Source organism: Neolamprologus multifasciatus, chromosome 7 (assembly GCF_963576455.1).
Source record: "Neolamprologus multifasciatus chromosome 7, fNeoMul1.2, whole genome shotgun sequence".
NCBI classification, from domain to species: Eukaryota; Metazoa; Chordata; class Actinopteri; order Cichliformes; family Cichlidae; genus Neolamprologus; species Neolamprologus multifasciatus.
The window spans coordinates 54,781,874-54,797,168 of NC_140445.1; the positions used below are offsets into that span (position 1 = coordinate 54,781,874).

The following is a 15,295-nucleotide window of genomic DNA, read 5'->3' on the forward strand; positions in this document are numbered from 1 at the left end:
GTCTGCATGGTTGTTCACATCTCTCTGTATGGAAGAACTCATAAGTGTGGAAAAAACGTGATTATGTGCATATATGTGTGCGCGCGTCTGTGTGTATGTTTGTGTGTGCAGGCATGCGTGAGAGAAGTGTGGGGATGCACTGTATGTGTGACTACGCTCACTATCTGTCTGCACGCATGTGTGTGTGCGCGTGTGTGTGTTTGCGTGTGCACATGCTCGCCTGTACAACGGAGAGGGGGTGGAAGAGCTGGGATTAAAGCGTACTAGATCAACATCAGAGACTGGGAGGACCCAGTCCTGCTCTTGTGCCACATGTAAACCCGACTACCCCAAAAATAGGTCAGTGGAACACAACACTGTCACAGACACGCAGAAATAAAATTTTAAAAAATACATATAATTATATAAATATATATACACACAGAGAGAGAGACAAACACGTGCATCGGTATCAACTCAAAGAATCTCAGTCTGCCAGTCGCGCCAGTGCCTCGTCGCTCGTCTGCGACCCGCGTTCAACACTACCACACACATCTTCCTGCAGCACAGACACGTTCCCTGGACTGGAACGACAGGATTAAGAAGAAGAAAAAAACCACCCCTCCAACCCAAGCCCCCTCTCCATCGCATGCCACCTCGCATCTACGCCAATAAAAACTTCTACTCTTGAAACCCTGGAGCTATTTCATGTAATAGACGAACTAGTGGGGGGGAAAAAAGCTGCACCGGCTGTGGTTTCTACAGCATCCTGCAAACCTGCAGCGACAAAACGCACACTGTAAATAAAAAAAATGAAAGCAAACCTTTAATTTTTATTTTCTTTATTTTTATTTTTTTTGGAAGATGCAAATTGCTCCTATTGCGCCATCTCTTTCTTTCTGAGAGTTCAAAGCAGAAATTCTCGAAGTGCACGGACAGACATATTAGAAAAGCTTAACTGACTTGGACACAATCAGAAGCAATGTATTACTGTATCTCTCCCTCCCCTCCTCTCTCCCCCTCACTCTCTCTCTCACTCTCTCTCTCTCTCTGTCACACTCATGCCTTGCAAATGAAATGCAAAGAGTTGGCAGGCTGTGAATAGCGTACTCGTACTTCCCTACTTGTTACTCTGGGTGCGCGATCGGCATGCATTGTGCTCTTACCTTTCATAGCTGAAATCACAAAATACATCATTGAGCTTCGAGTCCATAAGAGAAGAACTATCACCAGCGCAAAGCCCTCCACTGCTGTCTCAGCAGCAGCTGGCCAGCACAGCTCTGTCTCTCAGCCTCCGAGCATGACCACACCAGAATCCATGTGACTGTGACATCAGTGTTCATGTCTGACTGCTCCCCACCCACTAGCCTTTGATTGGCACAGCATGCAGCCAGTAGGGGCGCTGAGAGCTCAGGCAGGGAAGCTGGCCCTCTTCCCACTGATTGCAGTCGGAGCCGTGTATACCAGCTTTGCTAGACACAGCACACTCTTAACTACCTGCGTCTTATCTTTTTAGTGCAAGGGTAAAGACAAAACAAGCTCTCGCATAAAAGAGAGAGAGAGAGAAAAAAATCGCATTCTGGTTCTGCACCTTGTGCTTTTGTTTTGCCTTTAAAACTGTGCAATGTGAAAGCTAAGAAAAGAGAGGAGGGACAGGAAGACAACAGACTGATGACTCAAAAAAGAAAAGAAGAAAAGAAAAGAGAGCAGTGAGAATGGATGACAGAGGAAGTGTAATTTTTTTCTGTGACTTGGTGATACAAGTGCCCCGCTCTTCTCCACCTCCCTGTCTGTAGATATGAGTGATCAGTGTGAGGCCAGATGTCGGCAAGCAGCAGTGGGCCCATCACAGAGAGAAGATGAGTGGAGCCTCAGCATCTTCCTCTGACCTCTCAGAGGACCTGCATGCAGCTCTCTCTCTCACACACACACACACCCCTTCCGACAGGTGAAGGAGGCGATATAGATACTGACGGAAGGTTTTTGGATGATCCCCCCGACCCCATCGCGACCAGGCGATGAGTTTCTTGGTATCACTTCTCCGTCTCGTCCTCCTTTTTGCCCCTCACTCTCGCCCCCTGCTTTCCATTCCAGTCTCTACCTCTCTCTCTCGCTCCCTCTCTCCGATCCTCTCCTCCCCTCCTCCTCCTCACTCATCCTCTCTCATATGATAATCTGTTCTGACTCCTAACCAGCTGCCTCTCTCTGATACAATATTCTGGTTTTACTGCAATCCAGCCTTGGCCAATAACCATTTGGCATTTCCACGAATAAGCTGGTGCTGGTATCATCTTGTCTGAAGACAAACATCACACAGCTTCAGTTTCAAACACTGCAATATTTCACATCTAAAAATTAAACTAGTGATTTTTTTTTTTACTTTTTTTTTTTTTACAAAGTCAATATTTCACATGTAGAAATTTGAATTTTACACCCTCGTTTTCTCAACTTCTCTATATTTGTTTCATTTTACTAAACCTTTTATTAACCCCACTGTATCCACGCCACAGAATTATAGAGAATTGCCTCCTGTTACGACTGCTTAACAAAGCAGTTGCAACATGAAATTGAATTATTTATTCCCACGTTACACTTGAAATATCTATATTCATTTGGTGTCTTCCGCTGTGTACTGCTCATTGAATAAAGGTACATCTAACCACATATAAAATGGAAATGAGAACTCAGCAGCTTGCAACATAAATCTTCCCATGACAATGTTTCATTAGCACCTCTATGATCCATTAGAGTCTCTAAACACATTAACTCAGGTTGTGTCAACACTGGTCTCTTATTGCACACTGTCTAATGAGCAAAATATCATTCAGAGGCTGATAGAATCAAATGGAGCGTGCCTGGTATACAAACTAGATGCAGACACGCATATTATTCGAAACAATATGATGTAACAGAAGGTACAGTCCTCTCATTTTGATGTAGGCATCTCCCCGCAAGATCTTCAAAGTTCAACAGATGAGTCAGAGGGCGAAGGCCCACGCACAGGCAGGTTTAACTGTCACTATCTGTGGTTGTCTCTCAGAAACTGGCTGCTGCATCAGACTCTCTGGAACCGAGCACGGCGCGACACACTGGGACATAACACCGAGGTACCGTTAAGGGGAAACAAACAAGCACAATATGATAGCAGGGACATAGAGAAGGACAACACCCATACAGTACTCCAACCTGAGCATCAGGAGAGGGCTGAAAGGAGTGCATGCTTTCTACATTATGTTTCTGCAGCGTGAATGTGACGAATAGCTTCTGACAAGAGAGAGAGGTTCATAAAATAACCATGAAAATGAAATAGCCGTGCTTCTAATAAAACCTATTTGTTTCCTCGTATAAGAAAAGAAAAGAAAACAAAGTTAAATGCTACAGCAAAATAGAGACGTGTAACTCTCTCTCTCTCTCTCTCTCTCTCTATATATATATATATATATATAATTAATATGAATAAAAAACGACATAAAAACGAAACACAAGATACAGAGCTTTTGTGTAAATTGCAAGGTTAAATAAGGATCACACACTCAGTCCTCCTTTTCAGCCTTCTTGCAATGCAAAAAAAAAGTTCAATAAAAGAACAGTTGACACGTGTTTATGTGGATCATACTGAGTGAAACTGGAAAAAGATGCTGCTGCTGCGCTGTCTGTCAGCCATGCAACAAATATAGTGCCTCCAACTGTATGTAATTGTGCTTAAAAGCCCAAGCTTCCCTAAGGACAAATGTTTCCAGCAAGGCTGGTTCATTAGCTTTTGATCACACACTTCCTTGACTGCTTCACATTACCAGTGACAGTATGCCAATACGCTGCTGATAGTTGCTCATTAGGGTATTGATTAAGCCACAGAGGGACTGATGGTCAGCTGTCTATGGGTATTAATGCAGCGATGTGGAGCCCTCAATAGAACTGTTTTAGCTGATAATTTCTTTATACCCCTGAGGGGGGGGAAAAAAGTCTTGGTGGTGGATGCCGACACTGAACTGAAGCAGACACAACACAGTAAATTTCTGCATTTAGACTGGCCAAGTCATGTATCTCACACTCCTCGTGGATTAATTCAAGCAAATGTATTTACCGTAAACAAGCCCTGTGGAATGAAATTCAATTGAGATGTGGTACAGAACATCCACCGGTGCCCCGGGAGAAGAGAACAGGACGAGACCTGATAATGGCCTCATTAGCAGTCTGTCAGTAGCCATTCCCTGCACAGGCTCACCATGCAGCTGATCCACGTTAACTCTTACAACTCTGGACTCGCCTCTTAAGAGCGCGGACCCAGTCGGCTGCGCGGTGTTCCGCTCCGCAGCCGTTAACCCCGCAAGATAAACACTTTTGGACTTACTCATTTTGCGTCCCAGTCATGTGAGATATTTTAGAGAGCCGAGGCTTATATTCCACCGCGCCACCTGGGTGTTTGGAGCTACACCACCTGCCTGAAGCAGCGGCAGAATTAACAAGCTCCAACAGGCACTCCATGAAAACAATACAGATCAATTTAATATAGATGCCAAGGAGTGGAGGGCATAATATTAGAACCATAACAGCACCGGCCCACACCACACAATCATAAACCAATTTAAGGCCATTCCAGGCAATTTCCTGGGGGCTTCCACTTGTGGGAAGACTTCAATAAATCACACAGACAACAAAGGAAATACCTATTTCAGTGAAAATAGAGGACACTATTGGGTTACGTCCAGAGCACTGCGGAGGGTTGCATTTAAAGACAAGTTTAAATAAGAAAGGTGTGAATTTAAAACCATTCATGCCACTGCTGTGCCAGCATTTCATAGCACGTGTAGCTACAGGAAATGCTGTTAACTCATTACCGCTAATGGATTTTCCACAAAGCAGTGCAATATGTCTCCTCTAAGCAAAGTAGCAGCTGCAGGTAAGTAATGTACTTTTCGAAATTTTTAAAGTTCCTCTCAGATCAGATGACGATATACACTGCCCTTCCTTTGTATGCACAGCAGCCCCAGGGCCAGATCAGCCCCAGTCTGTCTCTAAATACAAATACACACAAACACAATATTTATAGAATAGTAGGGTCAAAAGCAAAAGGCATGAAAGCAATTCATTCCTACACAGGTGAAGTATACACCTGTCAACTGTCATGTAATCAGAATCAACAACACAGCACTTATAGCGAATGGCTGACAGGGCTATAGCCTTTTGTTTTACAGGTAGTTATTTATAGACTTCATTTAAATATTTTTTGAAGGAAAAAAAAAACAAGTCCAGTTTTCCAAATCAACTGAATCATCACGTTTTTGTCAAAAAAATTAAAAGTACTGTGTCACTTTTACAGCTAAGCCGATTTATTCTCCACGGACTGACCAAGTCTCGCTTCATTTGAGGCATCCTTACATGCCTGTTCCACATTAAATGATCTCCTCAAGGCACAGATGTGGTGATGACAAGATGATGGGGACAATAATATAAATTACAATGGAAAAGAACTGCTCTCAACTGCTTTTTTTTATTTGCTTGTTATTTAAGATTTAAAGCGAGGCTATTTCTGGTTATTTTGGGTGTTTCTAGAGTAAGAAAAAGTGATTAAAATGGATCTTCAATTGGTCGAAACAGCCTTGAAAAAAAAATAGCAACTTCACATGCAAAGCTGTTGAATAGAGGCCGTCATTTAAGTAACCAGTATAAATCGGGTTATTTATTTAGTTTATTATATGGAAATGCGGCGGCAAAGTGAGCCCGTGGACACTGCCGGAACGCTACCACACATCTCCCGGAACAATTTTTCAATAGGTCAATAGAAATCAGATTCATCAATGAATTGTACTGCATCTCTTTTGTGTGAGGCCGCCCTTGGGGACAGAAAGGAAAGGAATAGAAGGATAGAGAAAGAAGAAGCGAAAGGGAACGAGGAGAGGAGATTATCACAGGCATGGCAGCCTGTGTGAGAGGCTTAGCTTGGCTAGGCAGGGAGGTGGAACCCTGTGAATTCTAATGAACTGGCAAGACTCCCCCAAAACCAGCTCCATCTCCATGGCATGAGGACGATAGGAGGGAAGAAGGAGGTGATTAGGAAGGCGCAGCCCCTCTACGGCAAACCAAACAGAGCAGGTCATTTTCCCTGTGATAATTATGGCTATAACCAGGCATGAGGGATTGGTAATGGAGCTGCTTATTCTTCATGCTCTGCAAAGGCAACCACTGAGTCTGTCAAGGAGAAAAGCATGATGATGTTTTTTTTTCTCACTCTGTTAGTAGGGTGACTCTGGTAAGAGTTGCAATGGCTGCTGAAAAGGGCAGCGGGGGAACTTGGCCTTTGAGGGAGAAGTTAACGAATGAACTTCATTATTGAGGAGCATACCAGGGAGACCCCCTGGTGTGTGTGATGTATTACCTAGCGCCAAACTTACTCACTCCCCCAACATCACCAGTAAAGCCTGACATCAGCTCTAGGGGGAGGCAGGCGTGTAAACTAAAATAGTTTAACCTTCTGGCTCAAAGCTAGAAGAAGACAACAGAGGAGCAACCTGATGTACAAGATTTGCATCCAAAAAGTTGTTTCCAAAAGAAAAAAAAACACACACATTTATTCAAAGTTCTGAAACAACAAAGTGAATAATGAGGGAGCGCCTTTTTGTTCCTCAGAAGAAAACCCTTTTAGCTTAAACTAACACACATTTAATGTTCTCTCTGTGACTTCTGGTAATGTTGGTCCAGGGAGGCATTCCACATCAACACAATGTAGATTACTCTCATTTATTAAAATGCGGCTCTGGTCAAGCATGAAAGTAACTTTTCCTGAGTTCTATGAGCTTTAAAAAAAAACAAGTGACCCACTCGAGGGACTAATGTTTTTCCTCAAGATTGAGGGAGATCTTCAGGCTATGCGTGATGTGCACCACTTAGCCTTCCCCCTTTCCCTTCTTCCAGCGGACCGGGATCGAGCTGCTCTACGGTGGACAGTGCGAAGGATCTCTTTACTGAGCGCACTCTCAACACTTTTACTCTTGACTTATGAGGATGCCATGGGTGCAGGGGAGTGATTCATCATTGGATGTGTTCCTCTTGCACCCTCACACATTAGTAATGTGGTCCGCTGAGGAGGAGTCCTGTCATCAGTCTGTACCTGGACCCTCTGAACAAGGTAGGTCAACAGGAGGCAGCAGCGGCTGGCCCACTTTTAGTCTTTCACAGCACCTTTAAGTTTCCTCCAGCTCTCCCACAGCTGAGCCTGACGGACACACTAAGACCAGTTTGGTCAAGGGGAGGCACAGCCTTGGCAGCGTAAGTAGTGTGTATGTAGTCGCTATATCTGTTGACTCAGTGAAGCCCGTCCTCTGAGCGGCCAAGTACGGAAAGCCAAACAAAACTTAAAGTGAGGTTAAAGTGAGGCGGAAATCTTATTTTCATTGAACGTTCTTACAAAGAAAACGGCACAAAAACAAACAAGCTCCGAGTCGCAGTTTGGATAAAAAGTTCCCACACTTACCCATCTGAAACTCCCTGCGGGAATTTCATCACAAGACTCCCTAGTATTCCGTAATAAAGCAGCAACAAAATAACAAATGGCTGTCTGTTCCGTCACAAAATATACAGCCACTTTGAGTCAGCGTAAGCCTTTGACCTTAACATTGCAGGTAATGCACATTTAAATACCTACCTCTGTATTCATGTTTGTCATTTTACTTGTGAAGATTAGGTGTAAAAAGGCTATTTGAAACCAAAACACAGGATTAAGGGATAATGCTGCTCTGTGTCTTGTGAGTCGACCTTGATTCTGTAATCCAGCACAATACTGGAGAACAGCGTATTTCTCGCTCTTGTACATTCAATACTCTCACTGTAGAACAGCTCACACTGATGTAATGGCACATAATGGCACCACGCTGACTGACAAAGTAATCTGAATTAAGGGGAACTTCATTGTTATATCTGTGTAACAGACCTGGAAATACTATTACAAGATTTGTACGAAGAAAAAAAAAATATTCACAGCACTTTTATATCGATTAAATGAAAGGAGGAGGTATACACAGAAAATTGTGTTGCAGGTAAAAATGCAAAGATGGCAAATAATGACCAAAACAACACAAATGAATTGTTTTGAGTCACCTGAACTTTAATGACCACATTGAGGAATGAACCTGATCTTTAAAAGTAAGCCAGTTTGAGGTCAACCACGGTGTTATTAAGGGCTGTGCCACTTAATCAGAGTGGATGCCAATTTAGCAAAGGGCTAACTATGCAGGAGGGACCCTCTGAGGCATCAAACAGATCACTGAGCATTGTGTCACCTGCCTCTGCATACCTCTGTACAGTATACACGCGCTCCTTTCCACTCAAAATCTGCTTTATTTTCCTGACTCCATATCTCCTTACCTGTTTTTTTTTTTTGTTCTTTCCTTCACCATGCAGCAGACACAGTAGAATGAAAACCTGCCTTTGATGTCTGGGATCCTATAATGCTGAGCAGTAGAAATCCGCATGCCTGTTATCTCCTGAATCTTAATGATGACGGCTAACTTCACAATGGGTTAACCACATCTCTCTGTTCTCGCGCTGCACACCCACAGAAACACAAATTAATAGCAACGTGGAAAAAAAAACAAAAAAACAGCATTCCTCTAATAAAGCAGATTCAACAAAATGGGCACAATGCGATCAGCACAAATGTCAATGTATAACATCACCAAAAGCTTTTGTGAGCGCGTCTGCTTTCGTCTCTGTGTAGGAAGTTTATTTTCTCTCCTCTCCTTTACTTTTTGAACAGCTTATTTGTTGTAAAGTTCTGATCCTCACTTGAAATTATCATTCAGTTTCATAAAAAAAAATTGCTCTCTTTTTCCTTTCATGATGCAGTAGCTGTTTTGATGGCACGTATTTGTTTATATTTGTTTTTGTCAATGCACGACACTGTAGATTTTTATTGCTGAAAAATTGAAAAGAATAGAAAATTGATTTTGCTCCACTTTCCTTTTGCATAACTTCTATGAAAAGACCAACAATATTATAAACACACTGATTAATGAAGAGCTCAGTGAAAGCTGAGGAAGGCACGTCAAATTATGCACCCATCACTTAAAATTTCCCCATCAGCATTAGTGAGGATCATATCTTATAGAGCTCTGTGACCTCTGCAGCTGTCGCCCTCCATGAATCAAACCTTTCATTACATGCTGACACTCCTGTCCTATGCCGAATGTGTATACACCATAGGAAAGTGATGAGGCATTGGAAACCCGATGAGAGACGGCTAACCTGCGCTTTTGCAAATGCTGGTTGACTGCAGCGAGCGAGAGGCCAGCCGTGCCCTCCCAGCCATGCCAACTGCTTCGCCTGGCAGAAGCCACCATCCCAGCACAGCCCCTCGCTCCTTGGCCCCTTTCACCTGAGGCGGCAGACAGCCGGCATAAGAGAAATCGCCCGCAGCAGATGGGGCCACTTACTTTGGCTGGCCCATCCAAGCATTGTGTCCTTGTCACATGTCACTTACTCTTGTTTTCCGGTCTGACAACACTTCAAGACAGTGCTTTCGGTTTTGTGTGAGACACAAAAGGAAGAAGAAGAAAAAAAGGTGAGGAAAAGCTGACGAGGTGTCTCTTCACTCAAGCTCAAATTCTCTGAAAGAGCCGGCACCACGAGAAGAACCAGATTATGCGCCAACAAAAGCAGAGCAACCCCCCCGACAAGAAGCGGTCTTGCACCCCTACGGCTCCCCTCACCACACTTCCCCTTAGAAAACACGCAGGGCCCCTCGGAGGTGATAAGACGACGAGACTTTACATCCAGAAACTTATGCAAAGAAAGTGCACGCACAAAAGGCCATTTGCAATTTTACAAAATGGCAGACGTAATGCTTTTACTGAAAAATGAGGACCTGCCATATTGAGTTGGAGAGGAAAAGACAAGGCAGGAGGGAAAAAATAGAGAAAAATCATGTTGGCCTGGTTTACGACAAATAGATAGCTCTATTGATTTCCCTGTTACAGTGACTGTCCATCCCTCACTGTTGTGATTACACTGACCTATTTCAGAAAAAAAAAAAGCCATCTATTATAGATTAAACCAAAATGTCCAAAAAGAAAATACTCCCTTTGTGGAACAAACAAATAGAGTAAGACGAAAACATAACCTACAGTACACAGAGAGAGAAAAATATTGTGTCAATTTAAGCATTCAATGTTGCTGTGGGAGAAGAGGAAACAACCAGTTCTAGTACCATGCTGAGAATCAAATAACTTTCCAGTGAAATAGAGGCGGTGTGTTGTGAGGCCCTTTTTATTGTCAATTTCACATCCAACAAAAAAAAAAAACCCACAACATTAAAATGACTGCGTTATTGCTCAACTAATGTTTAAACATCATAATGCCAATTTAACAAATTCAGGAAAATGTCCGGTAAGAAGAACAGATTATGATGGATTTCATAATCTACCTATGCAATACTCTGTACTGCATTGTGTTTTTCAGTGCACCACAGTACAGCGCGGTTCGGTGTTGTATGTTTTTGTGCTGATGATTCCTTTGTGTCTGTATGTATTGCTGCGTGCGCTCGTCCTGCTCCACTATGTCTGTAGCAGCGCGTCTCACTAGACTATCTCTCTCCGCTTAGCTCAGGGGACTGTGGCTGGCTGATCTTCATTATCAGCCCTAGCTTAACAATGTACTGGATGCACTTCCCACATGAGTGCAACTAACAAATCCCCACAGAGCTGAATCAAGGCAACAATGTGATGAAATACCTTCAAACAACCACTGAGCATGGAACACTGAGCTATGCAGAGACAACTCACACTGCCCTGGGCGATTCCACAGGAGTGCGCCTGTTGCCAAGCAAAATTAGACAGCAACTGGGACATATTATTCTCCTAAATTGGCAATGTACAGCACTATTAAGTACCATAAATCTCATGTTTGATTAGCTGAAAATACCTCGACTCACAGAGCCAGTGCATTAACATTTTACAACTCAGACATCCAAGCCGGATCTGCCATGGCATTTTTTTTTTTTAATAAAGTCGATTCTTTACAAGGGGAAAGCTGTCATTGTGTTATGTGAACACAGACTGCATTATTGGGATTAATAAGGCTGTTAGCATATTTTTAAAAAACATGTATCAGTCAACTTTTAAGAGTGTTCTGTAAAAAAAAAGAAAAAAAAAACCCACACACAAAACAAAGACATGACGTCTACAGACTCTTATAACTTTGAGAGCGCATCAATAGGCGATATAATTTCTCTGTAACTCGGGACTGAAAGCAGCGCAGAAGAGTCTGAATCATCGGGTTTCTTTTGGAACAGATTAGCCGTACTATTAGTATGTGAATGCACATCGCTGACGAGAGAAACTCAATAAAAGCTGCTAGTAAATAAATGATGATTCACGAGCGAGGCCGTGTTTCTCAATCAGTGCGAGAAGTCTACCAACACAATGGAGATAAATATAGGGTGAGGGGGGGGAAAAGAAACGCGGGGCTCTCCAAAATGTATCTGTGGACCGATGAAAGGAAATCGTCTGTCTCCTTTTCTCCTTTCCCCGGGTTACATTTGTACTACTGCCTCCCTCTGGTTAGTCTATTCCCAGTCAGATATATTACACATAGACTGCTACACACTGACACTGGTATAATAATGTAAACACTGATAAATATATCACAATACCATGACAGGATTAATTAAGAATCATATATTTTTCGGCCTTATTGAGCAAAGAGTTTTCTACTTTTTAAACATTTCTGTGCTGGCTGTCTGATGGTTCTGTTATTTAGATATATTTGGGTGTTATTATATTGTTATGGATGTTCTATTTACGCTTTCATAGATAAAGCTGTGCAACTACAAGTGGATTTGCAGATCTTTGTCTTGCTGCGAATTATGGTCTGAACAGTCATCAAACAATCAGTATACTGTAAATCTATAGCTGCAAGTGAGAAACACAGGGAGGATTAGCTCTAAGTAATCAGGAGATCTGCTCTGTTCAAGCAAGAGCATCCTGTCCACATGACCTGCATGTGTACGTGGTAGCTAGTGCTCTGCTATTCGAGCAGTGAGACAGAGACCCAGACTGCTGATGGTAGATTAGAGGTGAGACGCCTAATCTCAGTGTAATCAGCTACTGCATCTGAGCCTCCGCTCCACACCATCTCTCTCAACAGGTCCAAACAGAAAGTCATCTCACAGCAAAACAGCCCCGCTGAGGTAGAAGGAGGTGAAGAGACATATCTGGTGTCCGACATCAACGCAAGAGGGGGAAAAAGTGCAAAATTTAATTATCTTTTACTGTCACCTCTTCCTGACACGGGCAGTTTGAGACATAAAGATGGAAGGAGAAATGAAAGGGAAAAACCAACAAGAAATGTGCTGGTGGGGGTTATAGCAAGGACAAGTGGAGCCAGCAAAATCCCCCAACAGCATACAAAAGCGCTGTTGAATCAGACATTACGCGTTCGGGGTTTTCCTTTAATTTGTCACAAGTGCGTAAATCAACTGCTACTCGGAGAGTCCATAAAACAGATGTAAAACTGCCAGGGAAAGGTGCAGGAAAACCACAGCTGACTTCTTGCTCAGAACTGAAGCTTTGTTGTAAGAAGAAGTGATGGCGAGGGACAGCCCCTTTGAGGAAATGAAGAAAGAAAGGGGGAGACAGATAAAGAGGCTCAGACAATAAATCTATGTAAGTCCTGAATGGGGAGAGGACATTACAGTCAATGACACAATGATATAAGTATCTGTTTTCATCTAGAATACTTCACTTTCTGATGGCTCAATGATTAGTGATGAAGGGGGTTCGAGAGGAGAGGAGAGAAGAGGAGAGGAGAGGAGAAGAGAAGAGAGAGAAGAGAGGAGAGGCGAGGAAAGGAGAGGAGAGGAGAGGAGTCTGCCAGTGAACAGCTGCCCCTGTAATTTATATTGATGAGGGGACTGGCATGGCGGGGAGCTTCCAGCAGTTTGATCACTCAGGCAGAGTGGGGAGTTAGTCAGAGACACAGCCCATCCCTGTGGTCCGGGTTGGACCGAGAAGACCTCCTAAACACACACACAGAAACGAACATACTTGCACACATATGCACATGAAATCAAGGCTGCCAAGCTCACATTACGAGTGGCAGCGCGGACTGGCGTATTGGGGAAGCCAATGTTTTCACTCCGGGAACAGAAATAGATCTACATCTTGGCTATAACCATGCAGGGCAGAGCCATCTCCCTCATTATTACTCCACCAGCCATATAATCACCAGGCTTCTCAGACCGTCCGCCCGCATTCTCAATGACCATTAACTGGCCCTTGAACTTTTTTTGTGCACGCAGCTCTGACGAGGCTCCACAGCCGCTTCCTGTCTGTAAGGCACAGCAATCAACTACTTGTTAAGGGGCTTTACTTTGATTTCCGCACATGGATAAGATTTGAATATTTCTCACTGAAATGAGACAGCGTAGTCCAGTCTCTGCCCAGGGCTTTGAACCCAAGACTCCTAAATCATGCTCTTTGATTTGAGCCCCCTTCCAGTGTAGAGGTGCTTAGCGCCGCACTAATTAAGATAGCGGGGTGGTGGATGGCGGGTCAAAGCGTTTCTGTTCTACCTTGAAGATATCCTGACACAAACACGAACACTGACACACGCATCAAAAAATAAATAAATAAATGAAAAAAAAAATAGCATAGCCCCTCCAGACAAGCAAATAGCTTAACACACAATCGTGCTGCTGTTTTGACGGGGCTGTTTGAGTAAGGTAGAGCTGTCTAGCACTGAAGATCATATCCCTTTGCCCTGCTGTCTGATGTAAGAAAGAGCCGGGGTGTTTAACAGGGGGAGATGCAGCCTCTCACAATCTGAAACACTCCGACCGCTCTTACAGAAAAGCCCCCTGGCCTTCCCTCTCCACAAGTTTCATCAGAGTGATCAGAGAGAAAGGATAGCCTTCAGGGCTAGTTTCTTCCATTCACACAGTGGGGTATGAACACACATATGGATGTACACGCATGCACAGACACACTGCAGAACACCACACAAAAGCGTTTTTACATGCTTTCCCGATTGCACTTCACATGTGTCAAAATACAGTACAAATCTCTTGGAAATCATTGATTTCTGCAGGTTTGACTGCTCATCAATTCTTCATAAGGGCACCGAAATTGAAAAGGCGGCGGTGGTAAGAAAAGGCTGTGTACTATTGTTGTATTGCACAAAAGGAGCCTTGCATCTAGCATGTGATACATGTGTCACATACAGTGTCTGTATCTTTCAATTTTAGTGATAGGATCTGCACTTGAAGAACACAAAGTCTGGTAGTTAATGCAGCCTCAGAGGTTAGAAACCACCACGCAACACCACATCCGTGTTTTTCAGCTGCAAGGCCTTGCAGAAAACAAAGAGGTGCTTCACCACGCTGTCTGCTTCAAATGTGCATGATTACCAAGCAGTCATAAGACTGCATAGCATTTTAATTTCCTCTCTGGGGTTATCATCATATTGTCTCCAGTATGGAGACGGAGAGATACAAAACAGTGAAAGTGGATGAACAGAAATCTAATTGAAGGCCTTGATTTATGACAGTAGTAGGCAGACAACAGCACGTTTATAGGCAATGATGAAAAAGAGTCAACATAGACACAAACATAATGATCTCACCATCTCCACTATACATGAGGCAAGGGGTTGTTTGTTGTTGTTTTTCACATTAAGTATGGGATTCTTCTTTGAATTAAGTATCACTTTTACCGTCTTAAAATTGTAGTAGAATAAAAACCACATTAATAAAAATTGTACTTACAAGTATGCGTCTTCTTTGTTACTGAGATACCTGTGAAGAAAAAAAGCAAATAAAAATGAGAAAATATATTAAAAAAAACAAATAACATGAACTGTTCACACGGGGCTCTTATTATTAATAACTTATAATATGATAACAGCAGCAAAGAAGGAAACCCTGTGTTGCAACAGATTGCAACAGACCAAGGTCACTTAGGTGGCCCTGGGTAATTATGTGTGTAGGCTGGTGTTTAACTTAGGGCCATTCTATAGCAACATCTATGACAAGGTGGCTGAAACCCCATTTTCTTCGGGCAGTGAATAAAATTTCAAACTAAAGGGAAAAAAAAACATTTGGAATGCTAATGTGTTGAGTCGCCTCTCCGATTGGGTCCGAGTGCATGACTAAGCCACTGGCCCCGAGGGAGATAAAGGCATTTTGACCTTAATGTTAGCTAATCCTTTATTTAAACGGTTTCAATACAAAAGGGATTTTTGAAGTTATTTTGTAAATAAATTGTAAGCCCTCCCTCGTCTGACCGGCACAGGAGGCAAAGAGATGGCTCACAAAAACTCCCTTCTT

The 15,295-nt window shown here is 43.0% G+C and overlaps 1 protein-coding gene across 2 annotated transcripts in view; it reads right to left on the reverse strand.

Moving 5' to 3' along the window:
- roraa (RAR-related orphan receptor A, paralog a) overlaps positions 1–15,295 on the reverse strand; it is a 187,084-nt gene that overhangs the window by 45,505 nt on the left and 126,284 nt on the right. Inside the window, exon 2 of one of the 2 annotated variants that reach the window (XM_085167801.1) lies at positions 14,735–14,764. In XM_085167801.1, the coding sequence (XP_085023927.1) occupies positions 14,735–14,764 (30 nt within the window). Of the gene's footprint in view, positions 1–1,145; positions 3,393–14,734; positions 14,765–15,295 lie in introns of those variants that run through there. The other variant, XM_085167802.1, reaches the window with a different exon arrangement.